Here is a 24260-nt window from a genome sequence, read left to right as displayed (position 1 = left end):
TCTTTGTGTCTTCCTCAATTTCTTTCATGAGTACTTTATAGTTTTCTGAGTATAGATTGCTAGCCTCTTTGGTTAGGTTTCTTCCTAGGTATCTTATGGTTTTGGGTGCAATTGTAAATGGGATTGACTCCTTAATTTTTCATTCTTCTGTCTTGTTGTTGGTGTACAGAAATGCAACTGATTTCTGTGCATTGGTTTTATACCCTAACACTTTACTAAATTCCTGTACAAGTTCTAGCAGTTTTGGAGTGGAGTCTTTTAGGTTTTCCACATATAGTGTCATATCAGCTGCGAAGCGTGACAGTTGACTTCTTTGCTAATTTGGATGCCTTTAATTTCTTTTTGTTGTCTGATTGCTGAGGCTAGGACTTCTAGTACTATGTTGAATAGTAGTGGTGATAATGGACATCCCTGCCGTGTTCCTGACCTTAACGGAAAAACTTTCAGTTTTTCTCCATTGAGAATGATATTTGTGGTGGGTTTTCATAGATGGCTTTGATAATATTGAGGTATGTGCCTCTATCCCTACACTTCGAAGAGTTTTGATCAGGAAGAAATGCTGTACTTTGTCAAATGCTTTTTCAGCATCTATTGAGAGTATCATATGGTTCTTGTTCTTTCTTTTATTAATGTGTTGTATCACATTGATTGATTTGCAGATGTTGAACCAACCATGCAGCCCTGGAATAAATCCCACTTGGTCGTGATGAATAATCCTTTTAATGTACTGTTGAATCCTATTGGCTTGTATTTTGGTGAGAATTTTCGCATCTGTGTTCATCAAGGATGTTGGTCTGTAGTTCTCTTTTTTGGTGGGATCCTTGTCTGGTTTTGGGATCAAGGTGATGCTGGCCTCATAAAATGAGTTTGGATGTTTTCCTTCCATTTCTATTTTTTGGAACAGTTTCAGGAGAATAGGAATTAGTCTTCTTAAATGTTTGGTAGAATTCCCCTGGGAAACCGTCTGACCCTGAGCTTTTGTTTGTTGGGAGATTTTTGATGACTGCTTCAATCTCCTTACTGGTTATGGGCCTGTTCAGGTTTTCTATTTCTTCCTGGTTCAGTTGTGGTAGTTTATATGTCTCTAGGAATGCATCCATTTCTTCCAGATTGTCAAATTTGTTGGCGTAGAGTTGCTCATAGTATGTTCTTATAATTGTCTGTATTTCTTTGGTGTTGGTTGTGATCTCTCCTCTTTCACTTATGATTTTATTTATTTGGGTCCTTTCTCTTTTCTTTTTGATAAGTCTGGCCAGGGGTTTATCAATCTTATTAATTTTTTCAAGGAACCAGCTCCTAGTGTCGTTTATTTGTTCTATTGTTTTTTTGTTTGTTTGTTTTTGGTTTCTATTTCATTGATTTCTGCTCTGATCTTTATGATTTCTCTTCTCCTGCTTTAGGAGGAGAAGGCTTTCTTTCTTGTTCTTTCTCCAGCTCCTTTACGTGTAGGGTTAGGTTGTGTACTTGAGACCCTTCTTGTTTCTTGAGAAAGACTTGTACCGCTATATATTTTCCTCTCAGAACTGCCTTTGCTGTGTCCCACAGATTTTGAACCGTTGTGTTTTCATTATCATTTGTTTCCATGAATTTTTTCAATTCTTTCATTTTCTGGTTGACCCATGCATTCTTTAGAAGGATGCTGTTTAGTCTCCATGTATTTGGGTTCTTTCCAAATTTCCTCTTGTGATTGAGTTCTAGCTTCAGAGCATTGTGGTCTGAAAATATGCAGGAAATGATCCCAATCTTTTGATACCGGTTGAGACCTGATTTAGGACCCAGGATGTGATCTTTTCTGGAGAATGTCCTGGAAGCTTTTTATCTCTCCTTCTATTTTCAATGATAACCTAGTTGGATATAGTATTCTTGGCTGCATGTTTTTCTCGTTTAGTGCTCTGAATATATCATGCCAGTTCTTTCTGGCCTGCCAGGTCTCAGTGGATAAGTCTACTGCCAATCTAATATTTTTACCATTGTATGTTACAGACTTCTTTTCCCAGGCTGCTTTTGGGATTTTATCTTTGTCACTAAGACTTGTAAATTTTAATATTAGGTGACGGGGTGTGGACTTATTCTGTTGATTTTGAGGGGGGTTCTCTGCACCTCCTGGATTTTGAGGCTTGTTCCCTTTGCCATATTAGGGAAATTCTCTCCAATAATTCTCTCCAATAGACCTTCTGCTCCCCTCTCTCTTTCTTCTTCTTCTGGAATCCCAATTATTCTAATGCTGTTTCGTCTTATGGTGTCACTTATCCCTCGAATTCTCCCCTCACGGTCCAGTAACTGTTTGTCCTTCTTTCGCTCAGCTTCTTTATTCTCTGTCATTTGGTCTTCTATATCACTAAATTCTTTCTTCTGCCTCATTTATCCTAGCAGTGAGAGCCTCCATTTTTGATCGCACCTCATTAATAGCTTTTTTTATTTCAACTTGTTTAGATTTTAATTCTTTTATTTCTCCAGAAAAGGATTGTGTTTCTCCAGACAGGGATTCTTTAATATTTTCCATGTCTTTTTCGAGCCCGGCTAGAACCTTGAGAATCATCATTCTGAAATCTAGATCCGACATATTACCAATGCCTGTATTGATTAGGTCCCTAGCCTTTGGTAGTGCCTCTTGTTCTTTTTTTTTTTGTGATGAATTTTTCCACCTTGTCATTTTGTCCAGATAAGAGTATATGAAGGAGCAAATAAAATACTAAAAGGGTGGCAAAGACCCCAGGAAAACGTGCTTTAACCAAATTAGAAGAGACCCCAAATCATGGTGGGGATAAAGGGGATTAAAAGTAGTTCAGAAAAAAAAAAAATTAAAGAAAATAAAGAAAAAATATAAAAAATAAAAAATATATATATACATATACATATTAGATAAACTAGTTAAAAACGTTAAAAAAGTAAAGGGCAAAAGCGTTTAAAAAATTGGCAGAAGAAAAAAAATTAAAAAAAAATTAAATTAACCACAAGACTAAAGAATCATGGGGAGAAAGCCATAAAGCTCCGTGCTTTGCTTTCTCCTCCTCTAGAATTCCGCTGCTCTCTTTGGTAGGTGAACTTGCTCTTGGCTGCATTTCTTGTTGATCTTCAGGGGGAGGGGCCTGTTGTAGTGATTCTCAAGTGTCTTTGCGGAGGTGGAATTGCACCGCCCTTACACAGGCGGGGCTAAGTAATCCGCTGGGGTTCGCTTTCGGGAGGTTTTGTTCCCTGAGCGCTTTCCGTAGAGTTTTGGAGAACGGGAATGAAAATAGCGGCCTCCCAGTCTCCAGCCTGGAGGAGCCAAGATCGCAGGGCCCCACTCCTCAGTGTGCCCTCAGAGACAAGCGCCCAATCACTCCCGCATCCCCGGCCTCCAGCCACGCTCCGAGCTCACCCAGCCTGCAACGGGTTCAAGGTAACCCGGAGCTGAGAGCTCACTCCTCAGCTCTGTCTCTGTAGCCAGCTTCCCCGCTCTAATACCTGCGTGCTCTGCAACACTCAGACACTCCCCGATCCTTCTGTGACCCTGCGGGACCTGAAGCCATGCTGACCCTGCGTGGGCTTCACCCCGGTTTAGCTTCTGGAGTGATGTCCCTCAGTGGAACAGACTTTTAGAAGTTCCAATTTTGTGCTCCGTTGCTCCACCGCTTGCCGGAGCTGGCCCCTCCCCCTGCAGTCGATCTTCCTGTCACTCTGGATTCACTTCTCCGCTGGTCCTACCTTTCAGAAAGTAGTCGATTTTCTGTTTCTAGAATTCCTGTTCTTCTTCTCTTCAATCTCCCGTTGGATTTGTAGGTGTGTGCAATGGTTTGATAAGCTATGTAGCTGATCTCCTGCTACCTGATGTAGTCTCAGCCTACTACTTCTCTGCCATCTTGACTCCTCCTCAGGTGTTAGGTTTCTTAAAGTTTTTAAAAAGATTTATCAGAAAGAGAGAGAGAGCACATGTGTAGGGGGTGGGCAGTGGGAGGTTAGGGAGAGAATCATAAGCAGACTCCTTCCTGAACACAGAGCCGAGTGGGGGGCTTGATCCCAGGACCCTGAGATCATGACCTAGGCCAAAAATCAAGTGTCGTCGCTTAACCAACTGAGCCAGCCGGGCGCCTCAGTTTTATGTTTTATAACTTTGCTTTCAAAAAATTACACTATTGTGCAGTATGCCTCTTTCTCTCATAACTGGAGAGACTGCATTTCAGTCTGTCATCACAGTGGGAAAGGACCAGTTAGGTTTGTTTGTTTTGTTTAAATTTCTAATCTTTCTGGTATTAATACTTTTAAAACTTTAGTGATCATACAGTTGGTGTCAGAATGCTACAAAGATTTCTCAATTTCTGTATTTATCATGGACCAGTAATAAATAGTTCATAGATCATTGCCAGTCTGTGGTCATACTCTGAGCATCAATGAACCATTATATAATTTCACATTCCTCACAGAGCCTGGTTCTCAAGTAAGTGTTTACTGATGGTAATATCCTTATACTTACTTAGGCACAAAACTAGAGGAAATGTTTCATATAATCCCTGAGTATAAATACTTGTAATGAGCTTTATATATATAGTAACCTATGGAACTTAGGTTAAATAATGATTAAAAGGGAGAGATCACAATATGCAGTGGCTATATGACTTGACAATGTAAATTTAAAGCAACCACAAAAAGTTGGGGAAAATTTTTAACCATTTCAGTAATAAATGATATGGTGATATTAAAATGATAGTTTTAAGTGTAATGTGTGATGAAACATAATTAATTGTGGAATATTCTAATTCTGGAATCCCTTGGGTCCTCTAAGAATTAAAATATTCTGTGTATCTCAATATAGGTTTGTAGAAACAAAGATTCCAACTCTGTACACTTAAACAGCACAGAAATAATGATAAACTAGTAGTAATGAACATTCTTATCAGTCAGATTGAGATTTTAAAATACCATTTTGCATTAAAAGAAACAAGCACTTCTTGAAGAAATAGCTAATTCCTGGTCTATGGCAGTAAATAGATAAGATGAGCCTGAAACATCTTAAAATACTAGATAGCATGGAAGCTGACTACAAAGGTCATGTCAAAAGGACTAAAGGATCAAAAGAGCAAAGTGGCTAGAAGGAACAATTTGAGCTTCAATAAGGAAAAAGATGGTAAAATATTGAAATCTGTCAAAAATATTTAATCCATGAACAAAAAATACTATTTTAAAAATGTATTTGTATGTCTCTAAGGATGGCAGGGAACCAATTCACTAGCCTGAAAACTCAGCAAATAGGAAAGAATCAAATAACACTTTTCCTTGCTTTTCTTATATGAACTGTGCTACTGGGTAATCAAAGAGTAAAAGAAGGGAAGGAACTCCCTATAAAATTATCCCAATGAATAAGTAAAAACAAAAACAGAAAGATTTTCTATTTTGCTGCCTCCAGTGAATTTATGGATCCAGGCACTGAACATCAATGGTTGTTAACACACAAAAAAAGAAAACTGGACGTTATGTGCCTCCTCACAAAATAACACAAAAACGGATCAATGTAATTCCAAACATGCCTCTTGATCAAGCTGCAACCTACAAGAAATACACAGAATAGCAAAACGTGTTGAATTATACCATGAATATATGATGAGTAAAATCCACACAGTAAGGAATTGAAGATGAAATGATCAAATTCTTTCACAAGAAAATTTTAAGAAAGGAAGGATTAACAGATTTAAAGCTATCAGTTTAAAAAAAACAAAAAGCAAAACCAAGTTGTATTATTTAGGAAGGCACACTTGGGTGATAAAACCATAAAAAAAAAAAATACAATATAGGGAAGAGGCTGTTACTCGGAGAATGCTCACAGTGTTTCTGAAATGGCTGGCTAAAACCTACTGCCTACAGAGCCTGGGTGGCTCAGTTAAGCCTCTGCCTTTGGCTCAGGTCATGATTCCTCAGTCCTGGGATCAAATCCCACCATCAGGCTCCCAGCTTCTCCCTCTGATCCTCTCCCTTGCTTGTGCTCTCTCTTTCTCTCTGTCTCACTCTCAAATAAATAAACAAAAATTTTAAAAAATCTACCGCTTGACTTGCAGATGTTCACTAAAATATAGTACATACTTGTAGTTCTGTTCTATTTCAGAAAGATTAAAAAAGTAGCAATGTAAAAGGATGAGATTTAGGATATGAATAGATGTTCTAATATTTTCCACACATCCTCAATTGTTCATTTCATGCATCACATCCTCAATTGTTCCTTTCATTTGGAGACTCCTGTTGTAAACATCACCTAAACAGCTAGGACTACTTATTATTCCAGCCTGTGTATTGTCACATGTTAAAAGTAACTCAGTCCCACTAAAATTTTATGTATTGTGGATGGGTGCAACATTAATTTTAAGTCTTATGGGGTACCTATTAAAATAATACCCTTAATTATTTGTAATTATAAAATATTCCAAAAACAATATAGAAATATCAAGTAAGAAGTCAATGAGCATCCCTCACCTTCTCTGCCTCATTCCCCAGAGATAGATTAATACTTTGAGATGTATACTCTTCTAGATCTTTATGTTTATAAAAAAAATACATATTTACATAACTACACAATTTCTTTAATCAAAACTAGGATATATAATTCTGCAACTTTTCTTTTGCATTTAGCATTTCGTAGACATCTTTTCATATCTATATACCTCTAATTCATCAATTTTTATTGCTGTATATTATTCCAAAATATGGATTTGTCATAATTTCTTAACCATTTTTGTTCATTCAGAGTGTTTCTAATTTTTTTTTCATTTTGTTTCTAATTTTTTAGTATTACAAACAATATTGTAATAAAGATCCTTAAACACATTAATTAAAACACCTATATAAATATTCTAAAGGATGGAATCTAAGAAAAGGAAGTGATTAAAGATTATATTCACCTTCTCTGCTGTTCCTTGAACTGCCAAGCAACCTATTTCATGGTCTATGATTGATGTTTCCTCTCCCCTAGGTATATGCATTATACCTTCTGTTTAATCTTCTCAGTGAGGATGGCACTGATATCCTACTTCTGGTTGTCTCAATCCCCTTTCTCAGGTAATTTTTCTCCATAGCAGCTATTACCATCTATTATTTATTCATTTAACTAAAGAAAATTGAGTATAATGTATATATAGTAAAATGTACAAATCTTAAATGTGCAATCCAAAATTTTACACGTATACATATACATACATATATACACATCTTTGTAACCATGACAAACGAATATACATATTTTCAAAATCCAAGAGGGCTCCCTCATGAGCCTCCCAGCTAATAAAACCCTTCCAGGAGTGACTGCTATTCTCACTTCTATAAGTACAGATTGGTATTTTGCCTGTTACTGAACTTTACTCCCACAGAACACCTGCTATGTATTATGATGTACTCAATTACTTTATAATCTGTTCTGCCCAACAGAACGCAAGCTTCATAAGGGTTTGGTTTTATCTGCCTCATTCACTGCTGTACCCATACTGTAGCTATAAACAGGACTTGCAACACAGAAGGTGCTCAATAAATATTCACTGAATGAATGAATAACCAAAATAGCAGCATGTTCTTGAAACTTTGATGGGCAAAATTTATTTTTCGGTAGAGTTATTTTCCTCATTATTTCAAATACCTATGGAAATAAGATATTTACAATGAAGCCTAAAACCTGGGTAGACTGTCTGTTCTATCAGTGACTGAATAAGGAACATCAGAATCTATCACTTTCTTTTTCTCTGTGAAAGACACTATTAAGGGAATAAAAGGGCAAGTCAAAGAGTGGGGGAAAAGATACTTGCAAATCACACATCCATCAAAAGTGTATGTGGGGCGCCTGGGTGGCTCAGTCGGTTAACTCATCTGCCTTTGGCTCAGGTTAGGATCCCGGGCCCCAGGGTCAGGCTCCATGTTGGAGTCCACACTGACAATGGAGCCTACTTTCCCCCTTCTCCCTGCTGGTGCTCTCGTTCACTATCTCTGTTTCTCAAATAAAAAATAAATAGAATCTTTTAAAAAAGAAAAGTGTATCTAGAATATATAGTTTTAAAAAAACAACAGCACGAAAAGAAACAATGAACTTAAATAACGGGCAAAACATTTGAATAGACATTCATCAAAGATACAATACTCAACATAATTAGTCATTAGAGAAATGCAAAGTAAATCCATAATAAGATAAAACACACCTATTAGAAAAGCTTAAAAAGAAACAAAACGGACAGCACCAAATATCAAAAAGGATGTGAATGACAGGAGCTTATAAATATTGCTAGTAGGGATACAAAGTGGTTCAGACACTCTGGAAAACAATTTGGCAGTTTCATATAAAGTTAAATATACACTTACCATATGACCCAGCAACCCCACTCTGGGGTTTTTACCCTACAGAAATAAGAACTTAAATCCACACAAAAATGTGTGAATGAATTTTTTGTAGTAGTCTATTAATAAAAAAACAAAAACAAAACACAACTACCAGAAACAATCCAGATGTTCTTTAATGGGTGAATGACTACACACAAAAAGGAATTAATTATTGAAAAACATAGTAACTTGGATAAATCTCAAACACATTACTGTAAAAAACCAGTCTCAGAAGGTTACATAACAAAGGATTCCGTTTATGAGACACTGGGGAAATGAGAAAACTATGGAGTCAGAGAATAGACCAGTGGTTGCCAGGGATTAGGGAGAAGGAGGTTAGATTACAAAGGAGTAGCACGAGCAAGATTTTATGGGGTAATGGACTATGTGGTGGTGGTTACATGAATCTACACATGTGCTAAAACTTACACAACACACACACACACACACACGCACGCACACACACTCACCCCAAAAACCCCAAAACCCAAATACTATGTTATTTTAAAAAACAAAATACCCCGTTTTCTCCCCCCAAATCTTTCTTTTTATCCTGAAGTTTTATCATTCCTTTTTTTCCTCTACATTTCCATTTCCCTTATTCATAATTTTCTAGATATACAAAATGTTCTTATTTCCTCAAATATGCTATGATCTCTCTTGATTTCAGGTCTTTATTCATACTGATGGTCTACAGTGAAAACCATTCTCTTGGCTAATTCTTATTCATTCTTCTGGCTTCAATAAATTACTTTTTCTTTTTTTTTTTTCTTTTAATTAGTTTGACAGACAGAGATCACAAGTAGGCAGAGAGGCAGGCAGAGAGGAGGAAGCTAGTTCCCCATGGAGCAGAGAGCCTGATGTGGGGCTAGATCCCAGGACCCTGGGATCATGACCTGAGCCGAAGGCAGGGGCTTTAACTCACTGAGCCACCCAGGCGCCCCAATAAATTACTTCTTCTAAAAAGCCTTCCCTACTCTTTGTTCCCAGGCTGGATTAGATATTCTGTCATATAATCCCATAGTATTCTGTACTTTTCCCTTCATGTCCTCACATATTTAATTGTCAATGCATGCTCCATTTCCTTTTCCCCCACCATCCTGCAAGCTCCATGAGGGCAGGAATAATTGATGTTTTGCTCACTAAATAACCCTTAGCACCAACACTGTGGAAGGCACCTATCAGACCCACCTCAATGAATGCTCAAAACCCTGTTTATATTTTGCAGATTGCTATAAATAACTTGTTCTACTTTCTGATTTTCAATCTACATTTTGAAGGCAGTCAGAAAACATCTTACCTCATTTTTCCAAATAAAATATTATTTCACACACTTTCACTTGTGACAGTGAGTTAAAACTTAAGTATTCTCTTTATGTATACTCTCCCTTCCACTTTTTTTTCCTTTTCCTTTTTGTTCAGGGTGTTGTAAAATTCCCCTTCACATTCAATGAACATCTGCATGTTTTCTTCTTAAGTTCTTGGTATCCACACACAACAGAAACATCCTTTCCTGGCATTTTTTTATCAGTACAAATACGTTTCTAAATATCTTTGATCACTTAAAATTTAAATTAATTTAATGTTACTCTACACTTATGGCCTTCTTAGAAAGGGTTTTATAATCTAATAATTTAACAACAACAAAAATTCCTAATCAAATCCTCAATCAAATCAAATCAAATAAAAAATTCTTAATCAAATCAATAAATAACATGGTTAGTTATGTATGAGAGCCAGCATGTCACTTAAATTAAAAAAAAAAAAGTCTTAACACTCTTTGTACTTCATTGATAGCAGTCAGTGAGATCAGATACCAAAGTACGTTACCTTTACAAAACTGAGAACTAAAATGACTGAATTTAGGGGTTTTTTTTTAAAGATTTTATTTATTTACTTCACAGACAGAGAGATCACAAATAGAGAGGCAGGCAGACAGAGAGAGAGGAAGGAAAGCAGGCTCCCTGCTGAACAGAGAGCCCTATGAGGCATCAATCTCAGTACCCCGAGATCATGACCTGAGCTTAAGGCAGAGACTTAAACCCACTGAGCCACCCAGGTGCCCCTAGTAGTCTTTTTATTGTTAACCATAGTTTACTTCACATATGTAAAGCTCCACAGTTTGAAACTTTATAATGATAAAAAACAAAATCGAGTTGTACAAATATTGACCACTATGTTATATTTTGGAGAACTATGTTAAAATATAACAACCCCCATAAGAGACTATGGACTCTGAAAAACAACCTGAGGGTTTTGAAGGGTCAGGGGTGGGATGTTGGGGGAACAGGTGGTGGGTAATAGGGAGGGCACGTTTTGCATGGAGCACTGGGTGTTGTGCAAAAACAATGAATACTGTTAAGCTGAAAAAATAAATAAAGTCTGACTCAAAAAAAAAAAATAAATAAATAAATAACCCCCAAACAGGGATTGAGGGGGGATGGAGCACATTTTAAAGAAAACAAAAAGTTCAAGAGAGCTTAACCTACACATTTTAATAGGAATCAAACAGATTATCAAGTTACAAGCATTCAGAATTACTAGATACAGTCAGGTGAGGAAAGCAAGTCATTTGGTTTTTTAAAGGAGAGACTGACATAAATTTTGTGAAATGTAAGAATTAACACTCCTCTCCAGAAGAATATGGTCAGGTGAGGCCCTAAACAATAAAACCACTTCATAGAACAGAACATTGAATGTGTACATTAAAATAAATTTTTAAAATATCTATCTAAGGAAAACTTAAACTCCCTTTTAGGCTGTTATTCTTATTAGGCTTGGCAATTTGTCCCAGGAGTATATAAAACCTATTACCAATTCAACCAGTGATTACCCATAATTCCGCTTTTCACTGGTCATGTAGAAAAGCTGTACTCCAGGTACTTCTAAAGGACTATAACCTCTTGATGAAGAGATCATGACAGGAATCTAGTTAGAGACACACAAATGAAGGATAGCCACTTAGAAATATGCCTACAGCAGCGGAAAAAGGTTTCTGGAAGCAGCCAAGTTTGACACAATAAATAAGTTGTTACAGAGTTCTGTGTAGAAGAAGCCAATGACTATAAAATCCATCTTAATAAAGGGATTTGTGGCAGAGGAGAAACACAACGAAAGTATGTTAATATACTTCATTCTGTGCTTCATAAATAAAAATTTATAATGATGTCACCAAATGATGAAAACAACACAAGCCTCACTGAGTTCACCTCATCTTTTATAATGATGATGAATGCAAAAAACTCTACTTTTTCTATATAGTTTTATTATCTCTTATGGTCTTCAAAAACTATCTTTATAATATAGAACACTAGCTTGAAGAAAAATAACACGAAAAAACCCACTTCAACTATTCCTCCTCTCTTCAGGTATTAAATCTTAAGTAATTGTGAAAATACTTCCATTCAGTCAACTATGCTGACAGCACTCACTAGTTATTCCATTTGCTTAATCCTAAAAGCGCATTAAATAAAAACTTTCATATTTGAGTAAACGAAGCCTAACTCAACAACATCAAATTAGTTCTCTTAACTTACCCTTGCATAGTGGAATTCAACTCCATAGAGTTCTAAGGTACGTGCTGTGTTCAGGTAATTAAATTCTGCTTCTGCAGGAGATAAACCTCTGTAAAGACATTATGTTTAAAATTAAACCAACCACAAATATGGCCAAATTAGAAAAAAAGCTTACTTACCTGGAAAAATTTTAGCATTCTAGTTGAACCTTTTTTTTTTTTTTTTTAAGATTTATTTATTTATTTGAGAGAGAGACAGTGAGAGAGAGCATGAGAGGGGAGAAAGTCAGAGGGAGAAGCAGACTCTCCAAGGAGCAGGGAGCCTGATGTGGGACTCATCCCAGGACTCTGGGATCATGATCTGAGCTGAAGGCAGTCACTTAACCAACTGAGCCACCAAGGTGCCCCTAGTTGAACCTTTTATAATATACCATGCATGACTACTCCTCTTAGTTCTGCACAGTAATATCTAACTTACCTGGAGGATACATTTTCAGGACACAAATCATTATTTTGTAGAATATTTTATTTTCCAGAAATATTTTATTTTGTGGAATATTTTATTTTCCAGAACACACCAGGGGATGTGGAAAAAAAGGTACCCTTGTGCACGGTTGGTGGGAATGCAGACCAGTGTAGTCACTGTGGAAAACAGTATGGTGGTTCCTCAAAAAATTAAAAATACCAAATGATCTAGTAATTCCACTAATGGGTATTCACCCAGAGAAAAATGAAAATACTAATTCAAAAAAAATATATGCACCCCTATCTTTACTGCAGCAGTATTTATTAACAGCCAAGATATGGAAGCAAGTCAGCATCCACTGACAGATGAATGGATATGATGTGGTTTACATACATAATGGAATATTACTCAGCCATAAAAAAGAATGAGATCTTGCCATTTGTGACAAAATGGACCTAGAGGATATGATACTAAGTGAAATAAGTCAGACTAAGAAAGACAAACACCATATGATTTCACTTATATGTGAAATCTAAAAAATTAAGAAACAAAAAGCAGAAACAGACCCAGAAATACAAAGATGGCTGCCAAAGGGGATAGGAAAAATGGGTGAAAGGGAACGGGAGATATGGGTTTCCAGTTCTAGAATGAGTTAATCATGAGGAAGCATGAGGCACAGCATAGGGAATACAGTCAATGGTATTACAAAAGCGTTGTATGGTACAGATGGTAGCTACATTTGTGAGTGTAGCATAAGGGACAGACTTGCTGAATTACTATGTTTTACACCTGAAATGAATATAACTGTATAACTGGAAACTATATATATATTTTTTTAAAGGATGAGGTTTTAAAAGTCCCTACTTGGGACGTCCGGGTGACTCAGCTGGTTAAGTGGCTGCCTTCAGCTCAGGTCATCGTCCCAGGGTCCTGGGACTGAGTCCCACATCAGGCTCCTTGCTGTGCGGGCAGTCTGCTTCTCCCTCTGTCTGAAGCTCCCCCTGCCTATGCTTGCTGTCTCGTTCTCTCCGTTTTTCTCTGGCAAATAAATAAATAAAATCTTTAAAATAGGGGCACCTAGGTGGCTCAGTGGGTTAAAGCCTCTGCCTTCGGCTCAGGTCATGATCCCAGGGTTCTGGGATCAAGCCCCACATCAGGCTCTCTGCTCAGCAGGGAGCCTGCTTTCACTCTCTGCCTGCCTCTCTGCCTTCTTGTGATCTCTGTCTGTCAAATAAATAAATAAAATCTTTTTAAAAAATATCTTTAAAATAGATAAATAAATACATGAATAAATAAAATCAATAAATAAATATCCCTAGCTGTTCTTATGGCTGATAAAGTCATTTGCTCTCTGACTTTTTAAAAGAAGTGTTTTTCAAAAATTTCAGAATTTGGCCCATATACTATATCTGCATTTAAATCACACAATTGCTGCTAAAACATGCAAATTTTCAGATAACTTCCAAAGCAGTGATTCTTAGCGTATGGTGTACAGTCATGTGTTGATTCATAACAAGTATAGAAATGGAGAGAGTCTTTTATATTTCACAGCATTCTGGCAGAGTAATTTCAAGTCTCTCGAATCTAATAAGAAAAACAAAGACTTGTAATTTTTTATGTCTCTGTCTATTCTACTTTCCTACTAATTCAATTTTATTATACCTTTCAGAAGTTTCATTCCATGACAGATTGGGGAAAAATCACTCTTTCATCACAGATAGGCTTAGAAGTACTGCTGTATACAATCTGATATAGAAGGGATAATATCCAAATCGTTTATATTTAAGAAATGTCCCAGGTGATTCTTATGAACACAAGTTTGAGAACTACTGCTCTAGCAAAGGCTTTCAAAACAGATTTACTCCTATATTATATATGCTTCTAACAACTTTTGTTACCCTAACTACAGCAGAGCAAAAACAACAAATTACAAAATTACAAACATATCAACCTTTCACTCACTAATGATTCCAGAAAAGGAAGCCAACAGCCTGCCAATGCATGATCATAAAAATGGGAGTCCTAAAACAAGCACATATACCTCAATTTTCTGTAAAATTCAATGAAGTTAAACAAAGACTCTACCTCCCCACCATACACCCTACTCCTCAGTTAAACTGGATGATTCTATTTTTTGTTAAATGATCTGAGGAATCATTTCTTTAAACCAAATATAATATATAACCAATATTTTGTCAAACTTTTTCCTTACAGAAGAGATTTTTCCATTACTGGAAAATTTTTTAAAAATCTGGTTTATCTTTAAATGCTTGATTTGGATATACTATGTGTAAAACTTTTATTATAAATGGCATTTTTACTGTTAGACCAAAATAGTCCCCTCACCAACATTAGGTCAGTCTACTGAAATTCTCATTTTTTTAGTCTTATTTTAGATTAAAGGTAAGCAAACTGTTACTGAAAAGAGCTGAACAGTAAATACTTTGGGATTTCAGGTCACACGGTCTCGCGATTTAACTACTCAACTCCACTGCTATATGAAAGCAGTCACAGATATGAAGACAAATAAGGGAATCTATGATCTGGTAAGTGTTCATATATGGACACCAAACTGGAATTTCTCAAAATGTCACATGCCACAGAATGTTATTCCTCTTTTTGTATTTCTCTCAAACATTTACAGTGTACAGATCATTCTTAGCTCATGGGCCATACAAAAATAGGTAGTGGGCAAGTTTGCCAACCTGTTTTAGATACATGGGCCATTACCAAGTGAAAGTTCAGTTTCCTTACTATTAAGAACTAGTATTTCTTTAATGCTTACCTAATGTGCTGGGCACTGTTCTGAGTACTTTGTATATACAAACTCACTTAATCCTTACATTAACTCCAGAGATAGATACTTTTATTACCCCCAATTTATATATAACAAAATACAGAAACAAGGAGACCAATTTGGCCAAGATTATAAGATAGTTAAGTTGTCTTAACCAGAATTTGAGACTAGGCAGTCTGGCTCTCTAGTTCAAACTTTTTCTTAGCCAATGAGCAACACTGTCTTAGTCCCACTGTTGAGCATTTTGAATTGCATGTTAAAGCAAGAGCAAACCAATAAACAATATTATTTCCTATTCAATGCAAAAAATCTCTTCTTGAAACAAATTATGTCACAAAACATTAAGAATCACAAAATATCGGGGCGCCTGGGTGGCTCAGTGGATTGGGCCGCTGCCTTCCTCCCAGGTCATGATCTCAGGGTCCTGGGATCAAGCCCCGCATCGGGCTCTCTGCTCCGCGGAGAGCCTGCTCCTCCTCTCTCTCTGCCTACTTGTGATCTCTCTCTCTGTCAATTAAATAAATAAAATCTTAAAAAAAAAAAAGAATCACAAAATATCAAAGTTGAATATTGTTATGAATGAAAAAATGCTACTTATTAAAGGACTTTTAATTATTAATTTAATATTACATAAGGTTACTTTTTTCCTCTTGTCTCATTACCCAACAAATGATTCCTTTCACATAGCTAAAAACTAAGAAAGAACTACTAAGTAGACTGATCTGTAACAACTGATCTGTGAACATAATACTGATATTCTAAAATTCCTACTTAAAGAACTGTCAACTTCAAATAATAGCAATTTTTTTTCTTAACTTCCTTCCTTCCCTCCCTCTCTCTCTTTTGCTCCCTCCCTCTCCTGCCTCTCTCCCTCACTTCTTTCTTTCCTTCCTTCCCCCACCCCTCTTTCTTTCAGTAGACTCCATGTCAGCATGGAGCCCAACATGGGGCCTGAACTCACAACCCTGAGATCAAGACCTGAGCTGAGATCAAGAGTCAGAGGTTCAACCAAGTCACCCAGGCACCCCAATAGCAAATTTCTGTTTACATAGTTTTGTGGTTCTCACTAGAAATGAAAGCCTCATATAATTCTGTGAAATTAGCAATGATTTTTTTTTTTGGTATAGAAAACCCACATTTCCTTACATTAATCCTACTACTTTATATAACAGCAAATTGTGTATTAATTAAATATAACAATCACATAGAAATAATTTAAAATATTTCTCTAGAAAAGATGTCTTTGGGAAGTTTATGAAATAAGCAGAAAAATAAACAAATCCTTACGTATGTTGCTGATGTAATTTTGCAATTTCTTTTTCAAAATCTTGAGGTTGATCAGGAATGAAAGAATAATCTGAGAGGTAGCCTGGCAAGTTTTCTGACTGATTGTAGTCTCCCAGTTCAGCTATTACATGGAAGGAAAGTAGTCACAATTTAATAAACAAATTTTCTAATTCTAATAGCCAAGTCAGCAATGTCGTGTAGTCCATTATATTTCTGGAAGTTAAGTATTTGTTTAACTGCTAGCTACCATGTAAGCAAGTTATAACAACACACTTAACATTCTTCTAGGTTTCAAACAATGTCAGAAGAACTTTTTTTCCAGAAATCTAAGTAATTGCTAACTAGCTGAATTTCTATTATATTCCCTTTGCAATCACTTTTTTCTGTATAGTAACTTATGTCTAAAGAACTCCTCTATTAGAGACTCTGTATTATCAACACAGACCATGCAATCACATACTATGTGACTCAAGAGAGGATTCAGACTTACACTGAACAGCAAATGAAGCCAAAAGGGCAGCAGTATTATAAGGACAGGGCAATCTAATAAAACAAAACAGAAAATACATAACCCAAGGTTAAACACAATAATTTCAAAAGCACTTTAATATATATAATACTATTCACATATGAAGTTCCATGACTTACATTTTAACTATTAACTAATGAACTTATCTGATGAAAAAAAAATTCATACTGCATATAACCATCTTTCAATAGATACTTTGTTTGCAATGATCATGAGTTACTTAAGTAATACACAATTAAAAGTACTTTCAAAGTCCATTATTAAAAATTTAAAATAGCCCACCTTCCAGTAAGAATGTCTTGTTTAATTTGCAGAAAATACTGGTACCTTAAAAAAAAGAGCAAGAGATGGCATTTAGCATTTACTAGAATCACAACATCTAGGGTTTAAAAATTGTATACTTATATTAAATAATAAAATTGAAATATTTAAATATTCGCTTTTATAATCTACATATTAGCACATGTAAAGATATTTTTAAATAAGTTTTCATAAATTCATGAATCCCAATCTTTAGAATTCTTTGATAAACAAAATTCTGTACTTCAAATAACTTGTTTCCGCTAGCTTCTATTATAAAAACTCAAGATCTTTAAAGAGTTATGGGACTGAGAAAGATTAGGGAGAATACTCTGAAGACTGGTGTTTGCAAAAATTAGAACTGGGCAGTCCAAAATTTGAGTCAGAGACACAGGAGAGCTGACAGTAGCAATGAACTAGAGATCAAGCAGAGAAAGTCATCCTTTCTGCAGAGAAAGAATGCCAGCTGCAGAGACAGGTCTATGGTCATCTTATCATTATGCTGCTGGAAGCTGCTAAATGTAGAAAAGCACCATTCCATTTTCATTTGATTTAAGAAAGCTCTTTATGACCAGAATCAAAACAAAACAAAAACTTAAGCTCCCTTCCCTACCATCAGAATTGTCAAGTACCTAAAGTCCTTTAAAACCAACAAAAATATAAATTTCTATTAAAAAGAATGCTGAGATTGCTTATAAGATGGTATGGTATTGTCTTCCTGTCCCCACTAGTAAGTCATTCCCTCAGAGATGTGTCAATGCTTGCAACAAGTCATCTGTGCTGTGTGACACTGGCATAAGACCAAATTTTGTGCCTTTAAAAAATGCTTAAACAGGGAATTTAAGACTTTATTTTATCTCACTGAAAAAAGTATACATACTCCAAGAATCAAAAATCAGGTTTAACAATTTCAATTGTGTGGCTGATTAAAATTATTAAAGAGCTCCATGACAACATTCAAAATGCCAAAAAATGTAATTAAGGATTTCAGAGAATCAGATAGTCCCTAAAAAATTTTTTTAAGTTGATACAAATATTTGGCTTCACATATTAATGAAGTAGGTAACTCCCTGTGAGAATTAATATGTAATATTATATATATTACCTACGTATTCAATTTAAGACCATATATTCCTATCTAGCTTACTTGGTTTCATAATTAAAAGTTAAAGATTCCTGGTAGGAACAAATCTTATAGTTAAGATTGAAATGGCATCTATATTCTTCTCTTTTTTTTTTTTTAATAAACTTTTTTTTTTTTTTGGACAGACAGAGATTACAAGTAGGCAGAGAAGCAGGCAGAGAGAGAGAGAGAGAGAGAGAAAGGGAAGCAGGCTCCCTGCTGAGCAGAGAACCTGATGCAGGGCTCGATCCCAGGACCCTGGGATCACAACCTGAGCCGAAGACAGAGGCTTTAACCCACTGAGCCGCCCAGGTGCCCCAGGCATTTATATTCTTAATATTGTAAATCTTATATACATAATACCTATGACTGCTGAATTTTATTTATATATCACCCAGTAAGGACTGAAATGGAAAGCAGAATTCAAGTCCTGGCTAAACCAGCCAGTGCTCTTTAAGAAAATCACTTAAAGGCTGAACCTTCGTTTCTGTATTTGTAAAAAACGGTGAGTATCACTTGTCTAGTATATGCATCCCATAGGCCCTAAATAAGGTGATAAAAACACAATTTTTAAAGACAATTAAGACTTTTATGATTGACTTATTTTGCTTAGCATAATAGCCTCTAGTTCCACCCACATCAATGCATGTTTTAAAACAGATTAAAAATGTTTGAGGTAAATATAGAAATGATATGTTTAATCTGTAAAAATAATACAACTTTTCTAATCCAGACAATAACCAATACCATAAGCACTTTTTATTTACTGAGTATACCTAAGCATGAAAAAGGTACCAAAGAAATGTCATCTGTAGTATCACGACTCCTGAGAAAACTCCAAATTCTAAGGATGCCAGCACCTGCTAATACCAAATGACCTGTAGGCTCTGTTAGGTCCACTCTTTCATATGACTTATCTAGAATGCAATCTCAAGGTAAGGAGGTGTGGCATGTTTCCTATTTTGTGGGTTTAAACTAGTCCTTAAAATTTAGCAAATGTGGCTGAAGTTGTCATATTATTAATTATTAATCATGACCACTGCATTAAGGCTATCAAGCACTAAAATTTTAAAGAGGTATTTCTTAAACCTGCTTGCATAACAGAATCACCTGGCAAGTTTGTAATAATGTCTATGCACAGGCCCCATCTGAGACCTATTTAAATCAGAATATCTCAGGGGTATGACCAAGGCACCAGTATGTTTTAAAGCTCCCCTAAGTGATTCTAAGCTGTAGTGAGGGTAGAGATTCATTGATATATACTCTATGGTATATATATATATATAATGAAATATAATAAAAACTCATTTTACCAAATACCACCAGTTACAAGCCTCTAGGTCATTCTGTCATAAAGGACTTTCGAAAGAATACATTATTTTTAGTGAAAACAAAGATAATGCTCTAGACAACAGACTGAGCATGAAGTAATTGCTTGATTACTACCAAACTTGGCTTTCCCTTCTTCTACTTCATGAAGATATTATGACTTAATTATCATTGAGATACATTTATTCCTTGACTATGTTTTAAACACAGGCTATAAAAGAATCAACACATTCAAGCTCTATTAAGAAATTCAAATACAGTATTTTGAGTGAAATAAATTATGAATATGGCTGCAAATGAGAGTATTTTAATTGCTATGCTAACAAACTTTTCATAAATATTAAAAACATTAGAAATCCAATTTTAAATTATTGGTCTTTTAATTGCAAATATTTCTTATACATTTAAAACTCTAATTACAAAAATACTGATTATGGAATACTCTGCTACTTGATTTCAGATTACATTTACCAGGAAATAGTAAAATGTAATTAAAAATGTTTTATAATTTACAATTTCATTAATTCAGAATCGTTTCCCTGAAGTTAAGCCAAAATTAGGGAAAGTTTTACAATACTAAGAATTATTTATTAAGATAAAAGGTTTTGTTATTTTAGTTCTTTAACAACAAAACTTGACTGATTAAGAGCTGTAATATTAAACTGAAGGTTATTCAGATAATACAACTTTGCTTTGCAAGATAAATTACCTTGGAAATATTATTAGTTTTGAATGTTAAGACTACCTAATCCAAGGCCTACATTGCTAAATTCTGTCATAAAAAAGGTTAACACCCTGCCCCCAACAAACACACAGAAAAGGACTCTCAAGAATGTCAATCTAACTTTTCTTACCTGGGTCTACTGAAAACCCTATTTTATAAACACCTGAGGATTGCCAGATACAGCTAAAAATCTTTAATTTATTCTTTTGTTGCTTCACATCACCACAGTATTCTAAACAATGGCCATCACAGTAACATCTCCCAGCCTATCTACAGGTAGCTTTAAGTACAGATTGCTAATTTAGCACCTACCTTTTAGAGTAATTCTGAATATAATCACTGACCTATATTCTTATATGAGAGTTTTATGGAAGGTTTTATATGCTAATGTTTCATTTAGTCATTTTAAAAAAACTAATTACTAATTCTGTCTTTCAAGCAATACACAAGATTCAGGTACAGATACCACACTGTAATTATTCCCAGTTCTACCTTAAACAGCTCACCTAACATTCATACACTTTAACAATGCTCATCTGAGTCATTCTTGTGTACACTTTGTCAAACAGAAGTGACAACAAAATCAGATTGTGAGTCAAGAGCAGACTTAAAGTGGACAATAAAGTGGGCACTTAAAAGTGTACTGGTGCAATCCCTGCCAACATCCCTTAAAAAAAGGTACCTGCTCACCTGAAACTAACAGCAATGTATGTTAATTATACTTCTAAGGAAAATGGTAGGGGTGGAGGAAAAAAAAAAAAAGACTTTGAATCTTAGCAAAAGGGAACAACAGATTCTATTTTCAGAGGGAAAAAAAAGGTACCTGTTGACCATTACTCTTGCACATAATGGTTACATATTTTTTCCAAATTCTACGTTCTCAATAGAAATAAAATACATATAGAATATGCTTTTACATAAAATAAAAAAAAAGCAGACACAATTCTCACTATGCAGCATCACTTGGATACAATTATGTTATCATCTGATTACCTCCAGTGGTTACAGCGGTACTTCTTAACCATTTTTTACAAGTAGAAAAATCTAACTTCATATGGTTCAGGAGACTGCTCATGGCTGGATGGGGCGGCCTCGGGGCTCCAATCTCCTAAAGCCCTCCCAGCCATCCAAGAGGGGAGGAAACATGAAAGATCCATAATCCATTCTGTGTGATGACTGGGAATATCAGAATTACACACCATGACAATATTTCTACCTAAATAATTTCAAAATTTCGTAACATTTCTGACAATATTTTCAGGAAAAATATGCTCTATAAACCCACCTTGTATATTCTTCTTGTAACTTGTTGGGGTCACTTACAAAAAATTTGACTCTAAAGTTCAAATTGTAAGGAGATCCTCCTAGAATTAACAAAAGCAGTTCTAATTAATCAAATTATATTAATCCTTTACCTTTAGAAAGTACACTTGTAAAATGTCAAGTAAATATGTATGCTCACTCTTTAGCTGCTTCCTTATTGGTTTGTTTGGATCCAGCCACCGCTGAAAAATAAATAAATAAAACTGATTTCTTTTCCCTTGAGGAAATAATATATCAATTCTTGCAAATCTGTAATACTTGAAGATCAATGCTAAAAACTGCATATTGAAAACACTCTAGGAAAAAATAATTTACAGATGTTCATATCAAGTATAGCAAAATTACACTAGAAAGTACTGAATGTATTTGTGGTAGCGCTGAGTTTTTTATTTGAATTTCCCATGAAATTATACAGTGTATAGTAACCTCTATTCCAAAAAGAAAAATCCTTAATAATAGCAATCTGAAGTGAGTCCTGTTAATTTAACTATATTATATAATAGTGTGGCAAGTTTTTAGAATTCTTGGTATCTTTCATAAAAATCTAGTTGACCTTATACTCTCCTTCAGACAAAATCTAACTACCCATCATGAAAATATACTCTTGAGAAAGATTTTTCTTCTCTTTTTTTTCTAAAGTAGACTCCACACCCAGCACAGAGCCCAATGCAGGGCCTGAACTCTAAGACCCTGAGATCAAGACCTAGCTGACAACAAGAGTCAGACATTCAACCAACTAAACCACCAAGGCACCCCAACTCTTAAGAAAAACTTTCTAATTTCTAAACTATCTCCCCCTGCCCAACAACAACAACAAACCCATGCTGATTTTCTAAGAGATGTTTAGTTTGCAGAAGGACTGATTTTTAGGTGTGAGAATTTTAAGAAGCCTCAACACTTCTGAATGCCAGTTGAGCTCCACTTTAGGAAAAGCATAACTAAATTCAGACTGCCAACATGTTTCAGTTAAAAAAATTAAAGAACCCAGAGGCGCCTGGGTGACTCAGTGGGTTAAAGCCTCTGCCTTCCACTCAGGTCATGATCTCAGGGTCTCTGCTCAGCAGGGAGCCTGCTTCCTCCTTTCTCTCTGCCTACCTCTCTGCATACTTGAAAAAAAAAGAAAAAAAAAATTAAAGAGCCCAAAATGGGAATTAGATGTGGCAGTATTTTCAATGCATTACATAAGTATCAACTTATGTATTATTATGTATAAAACATACTCCTACCACCCATACTTGATTCCATGCAGAGCATACAGATTTTAATAACAAATGGCTGAGAATAATCCATAAATCTTCCCTTTCCACTATCCACAACAACCAACACATCAAATCCAGCTGATTCTTCCTTCCAACTATACCTTGAATTTAACAGTTCTCCATCCACTCTGCCACCATCCTTATGGTGGGATAGCTCTGGGCCATAGCCTCCTGTTGTTGTTTTTAAGATTTATTTATTTTACAGAGAGTGTGTGTGCACATGCACACTGCGGGGAGAAACAGAGGAAGGGAGGGAGAGAGAGTGAGTGAGTCCCAAGCAGACTTGGAGCTGAGTGCGGAGCCTAACGAGGGGCTCTATTCCATGACCCAAGATGACAACCTGAGCCAAAACGAACAGAAACGTAAATGTCTGAGCCACCCAGAGGCCCTTGGCCATAGCCTCTTAACCGCTCTCCCTTTTTTCCTTACCACTTTCTTCTTCATTCTCCATCCCAAAGCTAGAGTAATCGTTCAGAACATGTCACTTCTTTGCTTAATAGCTCTTGATAATTCCTCAAAACAAGGTTCAAAGTCCCTGCTAGGGGCTTACATGACCACTTCTGACCTCAACTTACTAAGCTCCAGCCATAATGGCTTCTCATCTGTTTCTCACAGATGCCATCCTAGGGTCTTCAAATGAAGGCTTCATTATGCACAGAATGTCCTTCTCCAAATTTCTCAAAGCCAGCTTCTTTTAAGTCTCAGCTTAAATGCTACCTCCTCAGAAAGGCCTTCACTGGCCGTCACTGATCCCCCTATCAGAAGTACATCACAAAGCTCCTATTTCCAGGGCACCTCAGTAGCTCAGTGGTTAAGCATCTGACTTCAGCTCAGGTCATGATCCCAGAGTCCTGGGATCAAGCCCGGAGTCAGGCTCCCTGCTCAGTGGGAAGCCCGCTTCTCCCTCTTTCACTCCTCCTGCTTGTGTTCCCTCTCTTGCTGTCTCTCTCTTTATCAAATAAATAAATCTTTAAAAACAAAACAAAAAAACAAAACAAAAAAACCTCTGACTTCTTTAGTTATTTCCCATAAATAGGCAAGGGATATTAATTTCTTTTATAACATTTTCTTAATCGTTATGTTTGTTCTGCCTTCTTATTGCCCATCTCCTTCATTAGATTATCAACTCCATGAGGTAAGGGATAAAATCTGATTCATTCAAAGCAGACAATCAGCACACAGGCACAAGTCTTGGCATATAATCTGTATTAAAAAAATTTGATGGGGCCCCTGGGTGGCTCAGTTGTTGGGCGTCTGGCTCCTTGCTTGGTGAGGAACCTGCTT

At 35.9% G+C, this 24260-nt stretch overlaps 1 protein-coding gene across 3 annotated transcripts in view; it reads right to left on the bottom strand.

The window, feature by feature from the left end:
• The window catches only part of PTPN4 (protein tyrosine phosphatase non-receptor type 4), a 223384-nt gene that overhangs the window by 101946 nt on the left and 97178 nt on the right, over positions 1–24260 (bottom strand). For 2 of the 3 annotated variants that reach the window (XM_046018960.1, XM_046018962.1), the window contains exons 4-9: positions 21857–21899; positions 21680–21779; positions 17201–17245; positions 16880–16932; positions 16390–16510; positions 11862–11949 (exon numbers count right to left, since the gene is read on the bottom strand). In XM_046018960.1, coding sequence (XP_045874916.1) covers positions 11862–11949; positions 16390–16510; positions 16880–16932; positions 17201–17245; positions 21680–21779; positions 21857–21899 — 450 coding nt within the window. The remainder of the gene's footprint in view (positions 1–11861; positions 11950–16389; positions 16511–16879; positions 16933–17200; positions 17246–21679; positions 21780–21856; positions 21900–24260) is intronic. The other variant, XM_046018961.1, reaches the window with a different exon arrangement.

The sequence above is a fragment of the Meles meles genome, chromosome 9 (assembly GCF_922984935.1).
Source record: "Meles meles chromosome 9, mMelMel3.1 paternal haplotype, whole genome shotgun sequence".
In the NCBI taxonomy this organism is placed as follows: Eukaryota; Metazoa; Chordata; class Mammalia; order Carnivora; family Mustelidae; genus Meles; species Meles meles.
This window is presented reverse-complemented; position numbering and strand designations above follow the sequence as displayed.